Source organism: Gracilinanus agilis, chromosome 1 (genome assembly GCF_016433145.1).
Source record: "Gracilinanus agilis isolate LMUSP501 chromosome 1, AgileGrace, whole genome shotgun sequence".
In the NCBI taxonomy this organism is placed as follows: Eukaryota; Metazoa; Chordata; class Mammalia; order Didelphimorphia; family Didelphidae; genus Gracilinanus; species Gracilinanus agilis.
Genome location: NC_058130.1, coordinates 754,868,567 through 754,890,304, shown reverse-complemented (window position 1 = coordinate 754,890,304; position 21,738 = coordinate 754,868,567). Strand labels below are relative to the sequence as shown.

Genomic DNA, 21,738 nt, shown 5'->3' with positions numbered 1-21,738 from the left:
TTTGATGTTGCTATTTGAAACAAAAATCTGAGTGTAAGGTGATAATATACAGATTACTTTTGCATGACACATGATTATATTAAGATACAAAATTTATGAGATAGTATATATGCATAAGTATCTTTTCTCATGTAAGAATAAATTACTTCTTCATTTTCACAATCAGTTTTCATAACACAAGAGCACAAATTAAGTAACTGCTTCACATTTCATAATTAACTTATAAAGGAAGTTGCCATTCTTACTAAAATTTACAGATCATAATTTCAAGACTGAGATACTTCATAAAATAAAAACAATGAGATTGGGATACTTATAAAATAAACATCTAAAATAAATGGGGATGGGATATGATTGTGGAGGGAATACATTGAGGCAGGGAGTAAGAGTAAATAATTTGTTCTGCCATACCTTAGCTTCAAGTTCAAGGAGATCAGAATGTCCCATGGCTGGCTCTGAAACTACTTTTTGTAAGAAATGCATTTCTTTTTTCTTATTATCCAGTTCTTTAGGAAATTTTTCAGATACCATATACGAATTAAACTTTATCTCCTCTTCAAGTCTCTTCATTAAACCTTAAAAATATTAAATTAAATTAGTGGGAAATTCAGCTGAAAATACAGAGGGCACAAGGATGTGCTCCAGATCCCCCATTTCAGACAGGAAGCCCTCGAGGGCCCTGATTATGTCTAAATCATTTAGTACAGTGTATAACAAAGTATAATGCAAATTTAGCTATTTAAGAGCTTTTAATGATTATGATGATGATGATAATTATAAATGAACAAGAAAGTTTTCTGGGAAGCTACAAACTTAAAATAACACACTATCTGGTTCGTTCTTTTGGCTCCACTGTTTAAAAAGATTTTCTAAGACAGAAAGGAGAACACTGCCTCTCTGCTAGTTTCAGGGTAGATACAAACAAACAGAATACTTGGGATAATAGTCTGACCTCTAGTCAAAGGATACTTCTATTCCTGTTTTATGTTTATTCAAGTTTTAGGCACTCTTTTAAGAGTTACAAAGTCATCTCCCCAAAGAAAAATTATATAATCTTAGTTTATATTCTAAATGATGCAATTGTCCATTCACCAAGTATAGAAATCTAAAATAGTTCCTGCCCCCAGGAACTTACATTTTACTGGTGGGAAACAACATGAACTCATAGAAGAAAATAAAATTCCTAGGGCAGAGCAGGAAGGGAGGAGGGAGGGAAAGAAGGGGCAGCATGCACCAGATGGAGATTCAGGACAGGTACCACGCAGGAGAAGATAGGCTGAGCCTAGAAGTTGGGGTTTCTAAGAGTGAAAGGGAAATGGAAGGCATTCTAGGGATGGGGGACAGCCTGGGCAAAGGCACAAACATGGAGAGAGGCCATAAATAGGGAACAAGAGAGTGCAAGGACAGAAATGTCTTTTGAGACTGGAAAGGTTAAGTTGGAGCTAGATTGTAAAGGCTTTAAATATTAAAGAGAAGAGTTTGTGTTTTTCTAGGGTGAACTAGCAGCCACTGGAGCTTCCTGAACAGAGGAGTGAAATGTTTAGGCTTGTGCATTAACTACTAAATCATCACAATTTCAAAAATGGTAGTAACAGTCTCTGATGGAATTTCTCAACTTCAAACCAGTAATATGACATTGCAAAACATAAAACAAGTTAAAACCTGAAACTAGCTACATTCATGATACATTCTAGGCTTTTAATATGTAGCAGCATATTTTATCTGCTGTAGTCTCTCTCACATAGAGACTGCTACTTAAAGTGAGATTGAATGAGATAATATAGGTCAAATGCTTTATAAATCTGAAAATTCTATGTACATGTCAGGTATTGGTACTGATTATCATAGCTTAATCATCATTTCTTAGAACATAAGAGTATTCCACCATAATCACAGCCGATAATTTGTTCAGCTCTTCCCTAATTCCAATTCTTTGCCACCACAAAAAGAGATCTTAGAAATACTTTTGTACACATGAGTCCTTTTCGTTTGGCTTTGATCTCTTTGGGATACAAATCTAATAGTAGTAGTATTATTATGGGTTAAAGGGTATGCAGAGTTTTAAAGCCCTTTGGGCATAGTTGATGGAAGCTTATTTCAAATCTTTCCATTACACTTACAAAACACTGACTTTCCAGTTTTAGGTAATCTACATACGTAAATTACACAATAAAATTGGCTCAATGCTTTGAAATTATTTTTAGTTATGTTTTCTTAGCCATGTAAAGATATTAACAGCAGACCTCATGTTTTCCATTAAGGTTTTCAGATTTATTTTTTTTTGGATGGGAGAAGTACTGAGAGAGAACTGAAAACAGAAAGTCACAGAATAACTAAGTAGCATTCCTATCAAATCTTTTTTGATCTAGGCTACTTCATTACTTGGTTTTCCTTCTTTTAAAAGTCGGGGCAGTTAGGAAACACAGTGTATAGAGTGTCAGGCTTGTAGTTGGGAGGACCTGGGTTCAAATCTGACCCCAGATACTTCCTCATTGTGTGACCTTGGGCAAACACTTAACCCTGATTGCCTAGCCCATGCCTCTCTTCTGTCTTAGAATTGATCAATTCTAAGATGGAAGGTAAGAGTTTAAATTTAAAAAATGTTAACAGATATACACTACACATGGAAGAAGGTCATGTGGGAGAAAAAAGGGATTAGGAAGACAATTTGGAAGGCTTTGAAATTATGAAGAAGATTGCATTTGGGGAAAAAAATTTGAGAAGGCTTGAGAAATTGGAGGAGAAAGAAGACAACTGAGATAGGTTTTCATCAGAAAGACTTGAGGAAAAGGAAGTTAAGGATTCAGGAAAAGGTAGCTCTTAAGTAAGGCAAAGAATAAAAGATAAATTAGTAAAAAAAATAGAGAGATGAAGAGAAAGTTGGGTATAACTAATTGGGTGCTAAGAAGTGAGAAGCATGAAAACTGACTAAAGGACCCTCCATGAGCTGTTTACCATAGTAGTTCACTGAGGAAAATATTAGGAAGAAAAACACAGGCCAAGATCTCATTTCCAGCAAGGTTTGGTGCTGGATGGAATGGCATTTCTCCCTTTCTGAAGGTAAGTGGACCAAAAGGAGACTTGGCAGGACAATTTTTTCCCTTCTCCAAAGCCAAAAGATTGGTGGCAAGATGAAATGGTTTTTTTCCTCTTCCCAAAGGAGGCTAGAGAGCTAGTATTAATGAAATGGCATTCTTCCTCTTCCCAAGGGAGGCACATGAGGGAATGGCATTTTCTCCCTTACCTCTGGAGGCAGGAGACTGGTATATAATGGAACTATCAATAGATCTAAGAACTCAGCAAAAAACAGTTGCTGCTCTCAAGAAGCTTGCAGTCCAATGAGAGAGACCATAGGTAGATAGATAAATACCATAGGAGACAATATGGAGAGAAAGTAACCTTAAAGGGAAGGGCTCTAGTACCTGGCGGGGGGTGGGGGTGGGGAGGGGAGATGGTCTGAGAAAGACCTACTGCAGAAGGTAACATTTAACTTGCATCTTGAAGGAATCCAAGAATTCCAAGAAGCAGAGTGGGAAAGAGAACATTCCAGGCATGGGGGTCAGGCAGTGACCACAGACCACATCGAAGGAAGTAATATGTAAGAAGATTGGAGAGAGATTGAAGCCAAGTTGTGGAGAGCTCGAAATGCCAAGACGACAAGTCAAATCAACAAGAATTTACTAAGTGCCTCCTATGGGCCAAGAACTGTGCTAAGCCAAACAGAAGAATTAATATTTGATCCTAAGGGTGATAGGGAGCCAGTGGGGGGAGGGGAGGAGGATATGGCAGGACTTCTGCTTTAGGCAAGCAAAAGTCAGTCAGAAAGGCTGAATGATTTAATGGACCCTCTGAGATAGTAACAACAACAAGGTGCTGACTGGATCCTCTACAAAGTTTTCCAGAAAGGCACTGGTAAGAACTGTCCAAGATGAGATGGTGTGGAAGTACTCGAATTTGTAACAGAGGATGGAGTCCATGACAAACTGTCAAGTCTAACTGTCAGCCTCAGGGGTCTACCCTGGGTTCCACTGAAAGAGGGCAATCAGTGTGGGCTGAGCAGCCTCTATCCTAGGCTACCTGTTTCCATGGATCAATGCAAACAAGAGTGTGACAAAATGAAGGCACTTTAAAAGATCATCTCAAATAAATCTGTGATCTCATCAATTTGAAAACTCCTTTCCTACAATGCAGATCACAGCCAACTAGGCCCAAGACTCCCATCCAGTTCACCACACCCAATATGCCAGGAGGCTTTCCTTGCTTTCTCTTAACATTGCAAGGGCATCTGTTGGGCCCTCTGGCCATCCACCTGTCATCCCGCCTTCACCATGTCATCAGCCCATCTTTGCTTGTTATACAATTTCTTGATGACATCTTGTACTGCTGTTCTTCTCTTGGAGTTTCTCATATGTTACATGTTGTAAGTGCTTCTTCATTACATTCTGTGGAATTCCCATTTTTAATTTTCTGAAGTACCACTGCCATACAGCATCACTGGTAGAATATTGTTATCTTTTTTTAAAAGTCTTGGCTTTCATAGGAAGCTTGGGATCATTAAAAGAACTTTTCTGTTTCCTGAAAGTAACACAGCTCTCTCTTCCCATACAACTCTGGGGTCAACTCACTGCCCAGATCTGCACAATCTGTGTCCACACACACAATTTGATGGACAAGTTATGAAAATTATACATTCAAATTCATGTTAATAATTGGGGCAAAAGGCATTCTTTGTCCTCTCAATCTTTTCTCTATGGAAATGCCTTAAGTGATTACAATCTCTTCCAGGAAGCTTTGCAGTATTCTGGGACTTGATGTCATCTGCAATCAGGAGCACCTGGAGGACCTCACCAACTACATGGAATCCCTCTTCCAACCTAGAATCTACGTGGTGCTGGATTTACTTCATCACAGTGAATACCTTCAGTGAACAGAGATCTCTGTTTTATATGTTTAGGATCAGAGGGCTATTGAACAAGGTTATTTCTAAGATCATATTGGGAATCTTGAATGATTTTGTTGTCCTATAGATATTTTGTTGCCTACAGGGCAGCAATCTGCTCTACCAAATCATGCTTTTCAGTATCAAAATATAATAACTTTAGTAGCATCTTATATTTTCTAACAACTGTGACCCATCATCAAACATCATTTACAAAAACCTGCTTATTCCCTACTAATACCCTCATCTAAGATGCCCTTGATTTGTGTAATATTCTCATAAAGTTTTTTGGGTAGATGGGAGTGCAAACATAGATGGGCCAGTAGCAATCCATTCTCTCATTAGCCTTTTTTCAAGATCACACTGTTGGTATCTTTCCTTCCTTTAGTTAACACATGCATCATCTTCCAATTCCTTTACATTTCTATTACTTTCATGTGGCTCTCCTCTATATATTCTTGATTAAAATATGGTGGCTTTTCCCGTTTCTGCTCTCTTTAGTGGCATTTCTCTATCACCGTGGACTGTGAGGTTAGTGTCCAAGTTCCTCCATTCTTGATGGGGGAAAAGTTTTTTCTAATTATTTTTACAAATCTCTTTTCATCTTTCTTCTGCTTGGTTTCCTGCTCACATACCCTTGGGATGACTTTGCCTAACTGGGTGTCTTGCCACGCTTTACCTTTCACTGTTTCTTTCTACTTTGGACAGCACCACTACTTATAATTATCCATCATCTTTCTCTGCTAGATTTTACAAACAAGTTTTATATTTTAATATACATTTACATCCTAAATATTTATTGAAGGGCAGCTAGATGGATCAGTGGATAGTGAGCCAGGCCCAGAGACAGAAGGTCTTAGTTTCAAATCTGGCCTCAGACACCCCCTAGTTGAGTGACCCTGGACAAGTCACTTAACCCCAAATACCTAGTCCTTACTGCCCTTCTTCTTTGGGGCTTATACTTAGGATCAATTCTAAGATAGAAGGTGAGGGTTTTTTAAAAATAGATGTTTGTTAACTAATAACAGTGTTTTTGGCAGTCACCTCTATCTGGCAAGCAAGTCAACTATTCACTGATTAAGGCATTTTCTAGGCTCTTTTGGTCTCACCATTGTGGCAAATAGCTATTAGTAGTAATTCATTTACAGAAGTAAACTTCTATATAAAATTATATAACCAGTGTCAATGTCGTTTCTGTTGTCTGTTTCTCATTTATAATTTTCAATTACTTATTTAAATATTTGAGAGTTGTTTCAATTTTGCCCTATCTTCCCACTATTATTCTCTTTTATTGCTTTTTAATAATCCTGAACTTAGTTCAAAGTTGACAATCTGACTCAATAGGGGCTGATTCAGAGATAACTACCAGAGCAATAAAAATCTTTTCCTATCTATAAATATATATTCTATTTCATGCTTTATGGTATTATTTTGTGCTCATCATGTCCTGCATCTACTAACTCTTTTCTTAAAGTGTTCATGATATTAAGGTGTGAGGCTTTGGTGTAATCTCCAAATGTCTGGCCTTTCTCATTCCTTCTTCCTGAACCATGCTTTCTTTTCCATATGTTTCTCACCACCTTCATCTTTTCCTCCCTTTGCATTAAAGTTGCTGAGAATGAGAATCTATGCTGATTTACTTTGGAGGATCTTATCAAATTGTGGTGCATAAACTATACTTATTTTCATAGTGGTCTCTTTGCAATATTTATCATTAGCATCACTGCAATACTTGGTGACTAGAATAGCCCATGAAATGTTTCTTGTTGACTTTGGGTATACAATAAAATTCCTTTACCAACTCTTCTTTGTACCTCTCCAAGAAGTTTTTCTAAGACATCTTTCCCTTTAGGTACAACTTTCTTCTTCATTCTGGTTTTATTTATAATGAGAATATCAAGGTGAATATGATTCAGCTCCTCTAAGAGTATGTCTCCTTCTTGATCAATGGACAAGATCTCACACTTAGGGTACCAAGAGTCAAATTACAGTTTGAGTTAAGGTCTAAAACCATGGTTCTTCACACCCTCTTCCCCTTTCAAGCCATTCTTCCCATGAACACTGCAGAAGTGGAGAGGGCCATTTTATTTCTTTCTTTTCTAGGTTGATATGGACAAAAGAAAGCATCATCAAGTGATCTCAGAATTAAACTAAACTTACTGGTGATGAGTTTCTCAATTCACAGCTATATGCTTATACCGATATTTTAAAACCATCAGAAGCCAATGGAAAAAATAATACCTGTAATGTCCTTTATGCTAAAGATTAAGAGACTAAGTACTCCTTTCTTTCTTCTGGTTAGTATATTTATATTTCTGCAAGAACATAAATCAAACCAAAATGGAGAAAAGTCTTCAGAAAGAGGATTTTAAAGACTAATGTCATAAGTTTTCATACCATATTTCTATAATCTCTCTGTAAATATGTTCTGCCATAAATCAGAAGTTGGCAATCTTTATTTTAGCCCTGTTGTGGCTAAGATGGTTTTACCACAAAAACAAGAAATATTTAAATGAAATGATGAATGATAGATACTGTAGAATGTGCACTGAACTAATTAATCAACTATTTTTCTGCACTTATCCCAAATCTTTGAGTCCTTTGTCCCATTTTTGTTATTTCTAAAAAGTCAGTAATAACTACTGGTTTTGATATTTTCTTAGCAATAGTTAGGGATATGAGAACAAATTACATCTATTGAGATTCAGTAAGAAAAAGGGTCCTAACAATGGATTTGTTTTGGACATATTTCCCTGATATTCCCAGCCTAGAGATAAAATAACCTGATTAGATCTAGATAGCATATACCAATAAAAGGCTTCTTTTTAAGCAAAATTAATTTTATTTTTTAAAAAAACCCTTATCTTCTGACTTAGAATTCAAGGCAGAAGAGCTGTAAAAGCTAGGCAATTTGGGTTAAGTGACTTGCCCAGGGTGACACAACCAGAAAGTGTTTGAGGTAAAATTTGAACCCAGGACCTCTTATCTTTAGGTCTGGTTCTCTATCCACTGAGCCACCTATCTGCCCCAAAAGTTAATTTTAAAGAGATTTTTTTTTCCTGTGTGTAAAGGTAAATACCTTGCTAAAGATTGCTAACAGTGATGAGAATAAGGAACACTAGCAACAAAATATAGTTTTCAGACACTGCCTCTGAACAAGAGCTCTATGGCTTAGTGAATGAAGCACCAGGAGTGGAGTCAGGTGTTCAAATTTGACCTCAGACAACTACTAGATGTATGACCTTAGACAAATCACTTAACTTTCCTTTGCCTCAGTTTTTTCATTTGTAAAATGGGGATAATATCCACTTATCTACCAGGGTTATGGTGAGGATCAAATAAGATAATTATAATGTGCTTAGCCTGGCCCAAAGTAAGTGCTATCTAAATGTTAATCATCGTCCTCAAACCCATTGCATTAACGGTACTTCTAAATTTACTCTTGTTGAAGTCGAGGCAGGGACCATAAGGAAGTACAATCAGCACCTACTGCGTATCTCGAATATATAGTTTCATTAGTAGTGAATTTAGGCCCTTCCTTAGGATGGTAGTAGAGTACAGTGCAGTCGCCATTTAAGTGCTTCCTTTCATATTTGAAGCTGACACAACTGATCCCCTGTCACAGTAGCTATGTGTTTTCAGCTATATTTCCATTGGTTTCTCCTGCTCCACACTATCTTTCTAGGTCTCCCCTCTAAATGATCATTATACTTGAAATATGCCAGGACATGCCATTTAACTATGATGGAACAGAAATCTTCTCAGTGCAGAAGTCAGAAGCAGACTGGAGTGAGGATATTGGTCTCATTATTAACACAATGATCCAACTGAGTGTTGGATTATATTCAGTTTTAATGGGCCCACATCATGTGTTATGCCTTTATCCTCCCTCTAAATCACTGGTAGTTGGTTGGTGAACAACCTGGGAACTTGCTGGAGCAAAATAATGGGGTCCAGTATGCTCCCAAAGCCTTTCATCCATTTCCTTGTCCAACTACACCATTCATCCTGACTTACAGTAATAGACCATAACTATGCAACCTCCACTAAGGTCTCCATTTCCTCTACCCTCTAGATTCAAAACCTAGCAAAGGGCAGTAGGAAGACCTTGGACAAAGTTTGAAAGCAATTTATGTCTTCATAAATGTCCTGATAGCTAGTTGGAAAACTACAGGTAAAGTGTGTTCTCGATTAGACAAACATTCCTTGACCAAAAGCTCATTGCTTAATGCCCATTAATAAATCATTAGCCTTCCTAACAAAACACAACCAAACTTTTTTTTTCTTATCTGAGAGTCCCCAACATGACACCCATTTCATTAGATGACCTTCACTTACTTTCTGGCTTTGCATCTGCTGCCGCATGCCGCATACTTTTCAGCTGGTTCTGCACTCTTTGCAGTCTCTGCACTGCATGAAATAACTTGAAAATACAATCAGATGGATTACTTAGATATTCCACTGAAATGTTGCACTTATAAACTCATGCAATGAAAACTACGAACCTCACATAACCACTAATAAGCACTAGAGATGATTTTATTCAAGTCAACTATAATGAGCTTTTGCCATATCTCTTCAGTATAAAGAAGTTTTTACAGTTTTTTTATCTTTTATTTTCTGAATCTTGTTTTCATAAATAAATATTATTTTTTAATAGTTTGTTGGAGTTTTTATTGAACTAAAAATTCAAAATGAGCCAATAGTGTTATTAGCCACAAAAGCTATGACCACACAAGCCTGTGTAAAGAGAGGTGTCTGGTTCAGAGTAAGTGAGACCACAGACTTGCTGTTGATAAATACTTGCTAATAAAAGGAGCTAATTGGTTTACTTCTGATCAATTTACATTTTCTTAAATATAAAGAATCTTAGTATCCAGTAAGCTAATAATCACTTAGGAGGAAAAGCTTCTAGGCAAATATTAAATCACCATTCTAAAGCTTGGACCAAGACGCTGCCCAACTGCAGTAAATCATTTGTAATATTGGGCCAAATCTTAAAAAGATATATATGAACTGCAGAACTGGTTTGAAATCAAATACATTTTACTTGTAATAACTCAAGATTTCAAGATAGGGCTCAATAAGTTAAAACCCCGACTTTATAGTTGAACATAAATATTGAAATTAATTTTTTACACCAAGATCCTTTGCATCTTTCCATGGGTTTGACAGTAATTACTGGACTTCAGTCAAGATCCAAAGAAACTGTAAAGGATTCAGAGACTTTCTCTGATAGTGAGGATCTCAGACTGAGCAAAATGAAGTGGCTCAGAGGATGCTGCCTATAGCCAAGTATACCATAGAGCTGCTGCTGTTTGGGCAGTGGTTGACATGATTCAGGAGTAATGGTGTTTGACTGTGCTGATACCTGAAGTGCAAGGCAGTGTATCAAGACCATCTGGATCCACATTCAGAAATAAGAGAAGTCTTACCACCCATTCTAAAATGTTCTTTTTAGTATAATATTTTAATTTCATCATAATACCAGAAACCAAAATGTTGACATAGACCTGAGGGAACTTTTACAATAAATTTTAAAATTTCTCTTTTTCCTTTCAGGAGAATTATTATCAGGAACAACTATTAGTTACTGTTAATATAGGGACTTCCTGGTGAATACCTGATTCTTTTGTTCCTGTTTCTGTTGTGCTAAGAATTCTTCTCTTTCTTTTTCTACTCGAAGTTGTCGTGCTATTTTAAGCATCCGTTGATGATTCTGCACTGTCTCCACCTAGAGAAAAACAATCCGTGATCCAGATCACTGTTAGGTCAGAGAACGGAAATTCACAGAGTATCTTCTTTTAGTAAACATGACTGTTTACATACGACAGCAAGGTTCTGGGGTCAGGGACCTTTTAAAGAAAGCTCTGAGGGACAGCTGGGTGACAGGGGAATTGAGAGCCAGGCCTAGAGATGGGAGGTCCTAGGTTCAAATCTGGCCTCAGACACTTCCTGGCTGTGTGAACTAGTAAGTCACTTAACCTCCATTGCCTAGTCCTTACTGTTCTTTTGCCTTAGAATCAATATGCAATATTGATTCTAAGATGGAAGGTAAGGGTTTAGAAAAATAAAAATAAAAAGCTCTGCCCTCCTGCCTACAGAAATGTCCTCTTTGCCAGTTAGTCAGTTGATTCCATCCTCATATTAACAAACTACATTCCCTTTACTCCTTTGTTTGCATTCCTAAATCTTTTCAGGTCTGTGGACTATGACACTTTTCTTTATATAGTGAGTTTTTTCCTTACCCTTTTCTTCAAGCGCTCTACTCTCTTAATGAGCTGATCTTTTTCTTCCTCCATTGCACTGATATCCTAAAAAGCAATTAAAGAGATACTTAAAAATGAAAAGTAACAATTCCTAATCTATAGAAACCAGGCTGTTAAAGTTTTATATGCATAAAATACTCCTGCCATGTTCTGAATTCACAGCTACAACCTTAAGGAAAAGAGTCTTTTAGAAGGTGCTGGTCTTTTTTCACCCTGGGGCTATTTAAGTAGTGAAATTTAGTTGGCAGCATTCAATCAAGAAAAGCAACCAAAACAGGTTAGAATAAAACAAGGTGAGATTGCCAACAATACATTTCTGTGTTGGTTCCAAGAATCACAATAAGATTTTTACCAAAAACCTTTCATAATGAAGTACACATTTTAATGACTGAACACAACTGCTGCAATCACATCTATCTTACACTGTTTAAATACTAAAGGTAGATTCACAATGACCTATATGCTTTGTCAATTTCCCATAAAAATTATTTCAAGACAATAGCTTTTCAAGACTAAGAATTTTATCCAGTTTTGTTAATAAACCTATCTCCTTCTTGAAAATAACGTCCTTAATAAGTAACTCTCTCTACCATCTAACCAACTCTAAAGTTTCTCAAAAAAAAAAAAAAAAAAGAAAAAGAAAAAAAGCTATCAGTAGCTTACTAACAGCAAACATTTTTTTAAAAATTAATGGTAATGAGAAATCCATGTAGTGCACAAGAGGTAATGTGTTCTTGGTCATAACCTTATTAATGTCTTCTTCAGTTAAGAGCAATCTTTAGGATAAACTTGCCAATTTTATTGCTTGGTCTATGGTTTAAACTTAATTAGGCAGGAAAAGTCCTCTCAATTAGATGGGAAAAGTAATCTCAAGCTACTAAATAGACCTAAGCTAGTTATGATTTTTCCTTTTTTTTTTTTTTACCCTTCGTATTTCTGCAGTAGAAAATCCAGATGTTTTGAGTTGTTCACATTCTTTATGTAAGGTTTTGAAACCTTCCATCAGTTCTTCATACTAAAAACATAAGTAAAAGAAATCCATAAATGTATTAAATGTATCCTTGTATCTAATTGGTCTTTTTAAATTAGGTTATTCAATGGTATTTTACATAGTTATTGTTTCTAAGTTTGGGATTCTGAAAACATGGTTGTTAACCTACAAGACCCTCAAAATAATTTTAAATTAGGAAATAATTCACAAAAGTAGGTTTTTTTCTCCCAAGAAGATTATAGGAAATTAAGCATTTTCCTTTCTACATATTATTATTCTAAACAATTTGTAAATTAAACATCTAGTACTTCTTCTTTAAGATAACTAACATGTTTTCTTAATTATAGCTATTAACTAAATGATTTATTGAATGCATAAGACATTGTATAGTGCCTTTAAATCAAAGGTGACTTGGGAGTACACCACACATAATGCAAATCATATCATACTGAAGAATGTGCACATATAATATTGTGCTTGAAGAAATCATTTAAAAAAAATTTGTATGAATGTTCAATTCAGTACGTCAACAAACAAAATTGTATTAAGCACCTGTTATGGGTAAGATACCTTGCTAGGTACTGCAGACACAAAGATGCAAAGTGAAACTGTTCTTGCCATAAGAAGCTTATTATATGGTAGAGAGGTGAAATATATAAACAACTATAATACACGTTTTAAAACAAAAGAGAAGAGTGAATAAAGAGATTGAAGACAAGCAGGACCCATTCAAGCTACAGCCTGAGCCTTCCTTCCTCTCTGAGCCCTACTATCTTTCTCCTCCATCCCACAGCGGCCTTTTCATCCAGGAAACTCATTATGCCCCTGCATTTTCCTCACTCAGTAAATACACTCTATCCCCGAATCCTGTTCCTCTGATTGGCTGGTGCCTCCATTTAAGGGGACCTAAAATAGCCAGGTCAGCCTTCATACTTCTCTGTGCTCCACTTTGAATCTGGACTTTCTCCATCATGTCTCTTTGGGCGTACCTTCCCAGCCCCTTCCATTCTTCACTTTTTTGAAAATCAGAACAAACTCTTGTCGCGTTATATATCTCCTCCATGATCCTTCAGAGATCACTAACAATGGTACAGATATCACAATCTGCACTTCCTTCAATGCCCTGAAATACTGTCATCTGAACTCTTAAGGACATGCTATCTTCCTATTTGAGTTTCAAATCCCTATTAGTCATTTTTGTTAGGTGTGTTCCAGTCCAAAGATCACTCTCCATGGCAAAGAGAAGTAAAATCAAAATTAAGTGGTTCTAGCTTTTCTCTTGTCCATTATCACCATCTCATCACTCCTGTCCCATCGCTGATCTTTCTTTTTTCCCCAATAATGGAAAAAAAAACAACCTCTCTTCTTCCTGTTCCCTTTCCTTACTAGCCTCAGAAAATTATGAACTTTAATCTTTCTAATACTATTCCTTTCAAACAGCTGGTATTGGCTGTTTTTATGTCTTTTCTGTGTATATCCTTCTCCACTTCCCTAATGGACAGCTAGTAAGCTAGCTACTCCAACAAAGAATAAGAGGGATAAAAGCAATTCAGCAAAACTGACCAGCACATCTTAATCATCTAGCCCACCCCTCTTATTTTAGGTACTCTCATCCACTCCCTCCATTTTACAGAGGAGGAAACTAGAGGCCCAGAATTTCTGCTGACCTTCCACTAAATGTTTTCCACCAGGACCTGAGCAAGGTCCCAAAGGAAGGGAATCATGCTACTATTTACACAGTGCTTTCGGTTTTACAAAATGCTTTACATCATTGCATAACTACTTTCTGAGGAAGACATTATTACTCCCTTTTTATATATGAAGAAACCAAGGCTCAGAGATTAGGTGACATATCCACAGGCAAACAGCTAGTAACTTCAATGTTGGGAGTGCAAACCAGGATCTCTCCTGATGCCAAACCTAGCACACTTTCCACTGTACCATGGTGTCCTGGATTTCAAAAAAAACAGACATAGAAGAGACCACCTTCAAGTATAAGGGATGGCATATCCAGAGACAAGAAGATTACAGAGGGCTTGATAAAAGCAGAAAATTGTACAAAGTTTAATGAAATTAGAACATGGAGTACATGAAAGAAATACTACGAAATAAAGTAGATTGTAGGAAAAATCCAGGTTGTGGAAGACCTCAAATACCAGACCAAAGAGTGTGTGCCTTATTTAGTAGGCAATATAGAGCCACTGAAAATTTTGAGCGGCAGGGCCATGTGATCAGACTTGTGCTTGAGAAATATTACTTTGGCAGTTACGAGGATGAGTGGGAAAGAAATCAAGTCAGGATCCAACAGGAGGCTATCACAGCATTCCACATAGTGTAGCAATCCAGGTATACATTTATCTTGATATTATTTTAAGAGTGCTAAAAAAATGACTTGTATTGCTTATGATTGATTTCTGTAACCTTGAGCTAAACTGAACCTCAACCTTGCCAAACTCCTAGCCCTTCCCTAAGGCTACATACATTCTGGAAGGCTGGTCAGTTATCTCAGTCTCCTCGCCTTACCTTTAATCAATCAGCATTTGTATCAAGACCTTAGGCCTCATGGATTCCTGATCTAGATGTTTGCTCTACCGGTTATTTCAGGTTCCAAAAGTTTGTATCTTCAGATGATTACGTATGTATCAGACCACTTGGTTCTCCCCTTCCCCCCATCTAGGGTTGTAACCCCAATAAAAGTAGCTATATGGCAGTTGAGAGAGAAGCTCTTAACCATCAGAGCTTCTAACCAAGAAGCTCTTGACCATCAGAGCACTGAACCATCTAAGCTCTCCACCACCAGAGCTTACTCGCTGTCTGTCTACCTTATGTCAAAACTTTCTGTGTCTGCGTGTCTTTATTCTCGCCTTATGTTCTCTTTCCACTAGTTTTTAACCCGCTACCCATTTTCACTCAGTCCTTGGTTCCCCTTTCTAAGTGTCCAACCCACTAGGAATCTTCGTGGAGCTGCTGGAAGGCTTCAATTAGAAGTGATAAGGGCTTGGACTCAGATAATGGTAACAGAAAAGAGAAGACAGATGCTAGAAATATTTCAGTAGTTAGTAGGGCTTTTCAACTGTTTGGGTATAGGAAGTAAAAGAGAGTGGATTCAAAAAGGTTTCATTTTTTTGTTCATGTTTCATTATCCCCCTATTAAGAGTTTAAATTCCTCAAGTATCAAACAATGAGTCTTCTCATTCTTTTACATTTTTCCCATAGCAACTATCTGCTACAATTTTGAGGCACTCTCTGGCTTGTAGTTATATACAGGAAACTGATACATGGGAAGGTGATGGTGTAATTTGCCTCATGTTTCTGAATATTTCTGTTACTTTGTATAACATAAAACATAAACCTTTATCTCATAAACCTTTCAACCCAAAAATTCTATAAGGGAAAATATTTTGCTAATGGCTCTATTCTCCCAAGACTGAAATAAAAAGATGAAAACATTTGGCTGCTTGATATATATTATAATCAGCTCTTAGAGACATGATAATACTTGGGTCTTTTTAGTATTTTTTTTTTTGTGACTATCAGGTCATAAAGAAATTTAACGTTCTAGAATATCCCTACAGGCCCACCACAGTTGGCTTTAAGATTCTCAGTTTATTTAGATGTACCTGTTTATTGGTGTCAGCCACAGTTTCATCCTGTAGGAACTCAGCCGGGACCTCTAGTTTTATTAAGAAACGAGCTAAGTATGCTCTTTTCTTTAGTTCATTAGTCCGCTGAAGAAGCCAGTGTAGAACTGGATGAATTACAGGTTTACTTCCAATAACCAGACCCTGACGAAAGGTACTCCTAGATGAATAAGAGGAACACATTGATTTAAGAACAAAAAAACCGTTATGGGGAAACTGAAGCAACAAACATATTTACAACCAATTAATCTTTCTTCTTTCTTTCCTTTTTTTATTTTTTAAACCCTTACTTATCTTAGAAAAGATATTAAGCACTGGTTCCAAGGCAGAAGAGTGCTAAGGGCTAGGCATATGAGGCTAAGTGATTTGCCCAGGGTCACATAACTAGGAAATGTCTGAGGCCAGATTTGGACCTAAGTCCTCCCAACTCCAGGCCTGGCTCTCAATCCATTGAATTAACTAGCTAGCTACCCCAAACCCAATTAATTTCTGACTTGTAAAAAAATGAAGTTTGTGAAGAGTTAAAGGATGATTATTCTGAAGTGAATATGTCTATTATCAAAAAATGGAAGGGCATAATAGGCATCAAATAGTACCACTATTATCTGAGAACCAGGATAAGATTTGATAAAAGCATTAATTGGTTTAGTCAATCTTAACTAATAGTTCAATTAATATTCATTTAAGTAGTGTTTGTAGTTATTTTTTAACTATGAAAGGACAAAAGTTATGAAATGTCTCAGCTGGAAGAAAATCTGATTAGCTAGGCTTTCTTTGATGAAAGCAAAGAACTGACCCACTTAAAAATGCTCATAAGGCTTTTGAATGACAGAACAGAAGCATGATAGATAATAAGCATAATAAAAGGTATACTGTTATTTTTAAATATAGTGAAATTCTGAGCTTTAACTTGACAGTCTGTACAAAACTCTAAATTTATTAAAATATGTATTTTAATGAAACAAACAAACAAACAAAACTCAAGCAGATCCTTACATGTCAGTGGCATTTCCTGGAGGTTTATATTTAAGGATACCAAGAAGGCTCAACATCCGCTTAGCTGTCTGATCTGGCATCTCCTCTCTTATATCAACAACTTGCTAATAAGAAAAAATTAAATACATACTTCACAAATTTGGAACAATGAACACATTAAAAAAGAAAAATGTGTTGATGAAATGTGTTCTTTTATTGCAGGTTAAGTAACACAATGGTTTCTTATAAAGCAGATATTATTTCAGAAATATCATTTCAGAAACACTCAAGGTCTCTGAATTATACATATAAGTAGGGCCAGGAGTCATATTATGGTTGTCAAGCTAAAATAAAATATGTTCAACCCACAAAGGAAAGGGATTAGTATATAAGCATGTAGTAGCCTGCAACAAAATAGCAGTTATTGTGAAAGCGTTTTCATTCCAATACCAAATATGCTCACCCCTGGAAATGAAGAATAATTCCTATATAAGGTACAAGTAAATCACAGAATTTTAAAAGTAGAAGGGCTTTTAATAATGTGGCCTAATGAAAAACCACACTGGCTTTGGAGTCAGATAACTTGATTTCAAATCTATCTGTCACTAGTATGACTCTGGGAAAGTGACTTCCTTCTCTGGGCCACTTTGCTTATCAGTAAAATGAAGGAATTGGACTAGATAACTTCCAGAGTCCTTTCCAGCCAGGTTTAGGTAGATGAGAGAGGAAAAGAAATATCCAGTCTTAATTCCTTTATTCCCTCTCCTACTCCCCACTCTGCCTTTTTAAAAAACAAACAAACAGGGTTAAGTGACTTGCCCAGAGGGTCACTCAGTGTCTGAGGCTAGCTGAGTTTTCCTGACTCCAGTCTTAGCACTCTACCTACTGAGCTACCTAGTTGCCCTAATTAATTCTCTCATTTTATAAAGGAACAATACAGAGGAGCTCAGGTAGATTCAAGGTTTTGGCCCAAGGATACAGTGAGATCATGGCAGCATCCATATCTCCTGACTCCTGGTTTAGGGTCTTTTCTATTCCAGAGTGCAGCCCAATTACACTTGTAGTCTGAGAGGCTAATATAGAAGACACAGACATGGCCTCAATTAATTCCTACTCGAGTTCTCTGTTTCAAATTTCACATCTTACCTTCGGGTCAATCTCTGCAAGAACATCATTGAGAACTTGTAATAGTTGCATTGGCTCCAGGGAATCAAATGTGATTAAATTGTAGTTCTTCTTAAAAGGCTCCTTATTGAGCTTCTCCACAATGAATTTGATTTGGTCACTCATAATTAGGTCCTTAAATTACACTAAAGAACAAAATTACAAATTTCTTCAAAAATGGAATAAAAGTTCCAAGAGAAGAATATTAGGAGTCACAAAGCACATGGAAATGCAATACAAAATAGCAAATATAATATTGTAAAAAAAATGCTATTTTTATGCAGAGAAATCAGCTATATAAATCTCATAAAGAAAACTGCCAAGAATGTGTAGCAAAACTAACTGATGTTCAACTCTAAAAACCTTCATTTCTATATCCCTTCAACCATTAGTGGGAGTGGCCATATCTGAAACCAACGCTCTGAATTGTGCTCCTCTTAAAATCCCCCACCAAGACCCGCTCTCTTCACTCTCTCACTCCTATTAAACCTACTTTTCTTCCTCAGTGGATTCTCCCTATCAATCAACCCTGTCCTACCCCATCTGACCCTTCAAAGTCCAACTCAAATGTCATTTCCTCCATGAAGTTTTTCTATGATCTCCCCAGTAGGATGTGCACTCCTTCCTCTGAACCTTATCATAGTATTCTGTTTGTACTTTCCCTCTACACTTATTATATTAGATTTTCATTATAATTATTTCTTACATTTCTTATCCTTGTTTAAAGGAGGAAGAAGGTGTCCAGGCCCTTTTTTTTTTTTTTAATCTGTATGTAAACTCCTACCACTTGCAGATGTGCAAATCTGTTTACTTTAGTGTCTTCGCTGGGAGACAGCTTACAGAATCATCCCATAGTTACACAGCTGGTATTTTTCAGAGGCAGAACTTGAACTCAGGTCTTTATCCACTAAGAAATGATACCTCTTGAATAGATCACAGGTATGAACTGGACAAAATATCCTTTTACCTCCCTCAGCACTTAGTGCAGTGTGAGTACATAGCAGCTACTTACACCACATTTGTTGAATTGGATAGTTGATATTTCAATCAGTCAGTCAACCAACCAGCTTCATTCATTAAGCATTACAATGTGTCAGGAATTGAGCTAGGGTCAAAGGGGGTTTAAAGACAAAAAACCCATCAGACCCTACCCTGAAGGAAAGCTAGTAGGTCCAAGTCTAAGTAAATGTAAAATAAATACGAGGTAATTTGTGTGACAGAAAGGGAGCAGCAAGGGTTCCAGAAAGCCCTCCTGTAGGAGGTAGGGCTTGATCTAAGTTTTGAAGGAATAAGGAACAAAAACAGTCATACAAATTAACTGTGGCTTGCAGCCATGGGCCAGACATATTAAGATCCAGGCTAGAAGAAATCAGACTGTGAACACAAAAGAATCTTAATAAAAATTCAAAATGTGATCTATTTATTGGCAAAACTGTATCAAGCTATCAAAGTTTCCCACCATCTGATATATAACTGAATAAACAAAGGATGAAAATTAACTACCTACCACCATAGAAAGCATTTCATTTTAAATGAGTTTTGTTTTTTTTAGGAGGGTCTCAATCTGTGGTGGTTATATAAAATTAAGGCAGTGAAAGGTCATAGAATATTAATATATAAATTATCTGAATTGTTTAAAAATTGTTAAAAATTGTAAACTGATAATAAATATCAAGTATTTGCTCTGATATTGAAAAGCAGGATCTTTGTAAAAAAAATTCTTCTATACTTTGAGTGATCTCTGACTTCATCAATGAGGTTACTAATTCCATTGACACAGATCCCATCTTAACAAATTAGATAACTCTCTTGGAGTTGGTACAGAGCCCAAATTCATTAACTGGTAGTCAGCCTTCAGGTGATAAAGTCTTTCTGAATTTAAGTAGGCTGGTCCTCAAGAGTCAGGCCGAGGGCTGTTAGTGTGGCATAACTTACAAAAAGCCTCCAGTTCCAAATTTATAATTCTATGACCTTGCTGACATAACCAATACCTCAGTTCACCTCTAAATCTTTAATGGAGGTTGAAACAAACAAAATTCTCCTCCACCCTCTCTAAAGGCAATAAGGATAACAGGAAATGATAATGAGCAAAGGATTTGGAGTTTTAAAAAATTCTGTCTTAAAATTAAGCCTGATTATAAAATCCTGATGAATACTCAAGCTTCTCAGGTTTTAAAATGAAACTGAAATACATACCCAATTCACAATTTGTGTATGAATTAACTTCTGATGGATTGTGGTCTGCACCTGTAAAGGGAATAAGCCTAAATCAGGAAGACCCCAGATCAAAGATCAAATTCTTATTTTATACCCTTTAGAAAAGTTAACTCTAGCCTCTTATAAATCCTAGTAATTATTTTTTTAAAGCCATCCACAAGTGAGCAAAACAACTTTGCAAAACAGTAAAAGGATGCTATTTCTGTTTTCTTATCATGAATTTCAAATGCTCAAATCTCTTCCTAATGAAGGCACAGCAAGCACATGACATTGATGTACTGAAATGTACCAAACAGGTAGGCCCATCTTTCTGCCCACTGGGTTCACTGCTCTAAAAATAAGTAAAGCAATTAATCTCCAAATTTCATCAGAAGGTCATCAGATGAACTCACAAACCATTTACCTAAATTAGAACCCAAAGGGAGAAAGAAATTAAAACCAGGACATCACACACTTCTCAACTAGCTTAATATAGTGGAAAAGAGCACTGAATCTGAAAATCACAAACCCTGGGTTCAAATCCCACCTCTCTTACTATCTATGTGACCTTGAGCAAATTACTTCACCTGGGACTCACTGGGTTCTCTCATCTGCAAAATTAAGGGATTGGGCCTTTGAAAGTCTCCTTTGGACTTTATGAAGCTAAAGAAAGCAATGCTACTCCAGTACCTTAGATGGTAACAGGGACAGGAGTGAGAAAGGGTTGAAAAGGAGGAAAGTTTACAGATGCCCCCAAAACCAAAAGCCCCCTGGTTTTGGGGATCAAGAAATATGGGTAATAGTCCCATCTCCATCTCTGCCATTGACTTGTTTAGAGAGGAAATTCACATGCTGCAGCCTAGATTGGTCCTTTCCAGCTCTGAGGTTCAATAACCACCCCCCTAAATTTTTTTTTAAAAAGCTATGATAATAAGCAATTTGTGGTTTTTGCTCTGGTTTCCTGGATCATCCTTTCTTGATGGGTTCCAGTGGATAACCAGGTTAAGTGTTATTGAGAAGGGGGGGGGGTGGCACAAGATCATTGATTTGGAACTAGACTGGACCTTCAAAGTCAAATGGTCCAACTCCTCTCATTTTACCAATGGGGAAACTGAGGGATCTGAAAGAGGGCCCTGAAAGCCATTTAGTCCAACTCCTCCATTTTTTTACAAACGGCAAAACGGAGTCCCAGAGATGAAAAGAATATTAAGCTTTAAATATGGAAGAGCCCTAGGAGGCCTCCCAGTCCGACCCCCTTAGATTGCAGACGGGGAAACTAAGATCCAAAGATTTTGTTAAAATATCAGAGAATTGAAAAGGGCCCTGGAAGGCCATTTAGTCCACCTCCCTCATTTTACAAGTGGGGAAACTGAGACCCGGAGGAGTGAAAAAAAAAAGAACAATTGATTAAGAGCTGGAAAGGACTTCGGATACCACCATCCCCCACCCTTCCTTTTACTGATGGGGAAACTGAGGAAATTCGCGGAGGTCAGGCCCTCGGCCTCCCCCGCCCCTCCCCCACCGGCCTTTCTCTCTCAGGGGGCCCCCGCGCCTCCCTCCCCC

General features: G+C 37.0%; 2 protein-coding genes across 3 annotated transcripts in view; one reads left to right on the top strand and one right to left on the bottom strand.

Moving 5' to 3' along the window:
* IFT81 (intraflagellar transport 81) overlaps positions 1-20,228 on the bottom strand; it is a 70,334-nt gene extending 50,106 nt beyond the window's left edge. The window contains exons 1-9 of one of the 2 annotated variants that reach the window (XM_044673429.1): positions 20,176-20,228; positions 17,962-18,125; positions 16,837-16,940; positions 15,820-16,000; positions 12,134-12,223; positions 11,188-11,253; positions 10,563-10,673; positions 9,278-9,362; positions 412-575 (exon numbers count right to left, since the gene is read on the bottom strand). In XM_044673429.1, the coding sequence (XP_044529364.1) occupies positions 412-575; positions 9,278-9,362; positions 10,563-10,673; positions 11,188-11,253; positions 12,134-12,223; positions 15,820-16,000; positions 16,837-16,940; positions 17,962-18,105 (945 nt within the window). In that variant the 5' untranslated portion in view covers positions 18,106-18,125; positions 20,176-20,228. The remainder of the gene's footprint in view (positions 1-411; positions 576-9,277; positions 9,363-10,562; positions 10,674-11,187; positions 11,254-12,133; positions 12,224-15,819; positions 16,001-16,836; positions 16,941-17,961; positions 18,126-20,175) is intronic. The other variant, XM_044673436.1, reaches the window with a different exon arrangement.
* Positions 20,229-20,411: 183 nt separating this feature from the next.
* LOC123256859 (P2X purinoceptor 7-like) overlaps positions 20,412-21,738 on the top strand; it is an 81,946-nt gene continuing 80,619 nt past the window's right edge. The window contains 1 exon segment of the mRNA XM_044685415.1: positions 20,412-20,492. Within this exon segment, the coding sequence (XP_044541350.1) occupies positions 20,412-20,492 (81 nt within the window).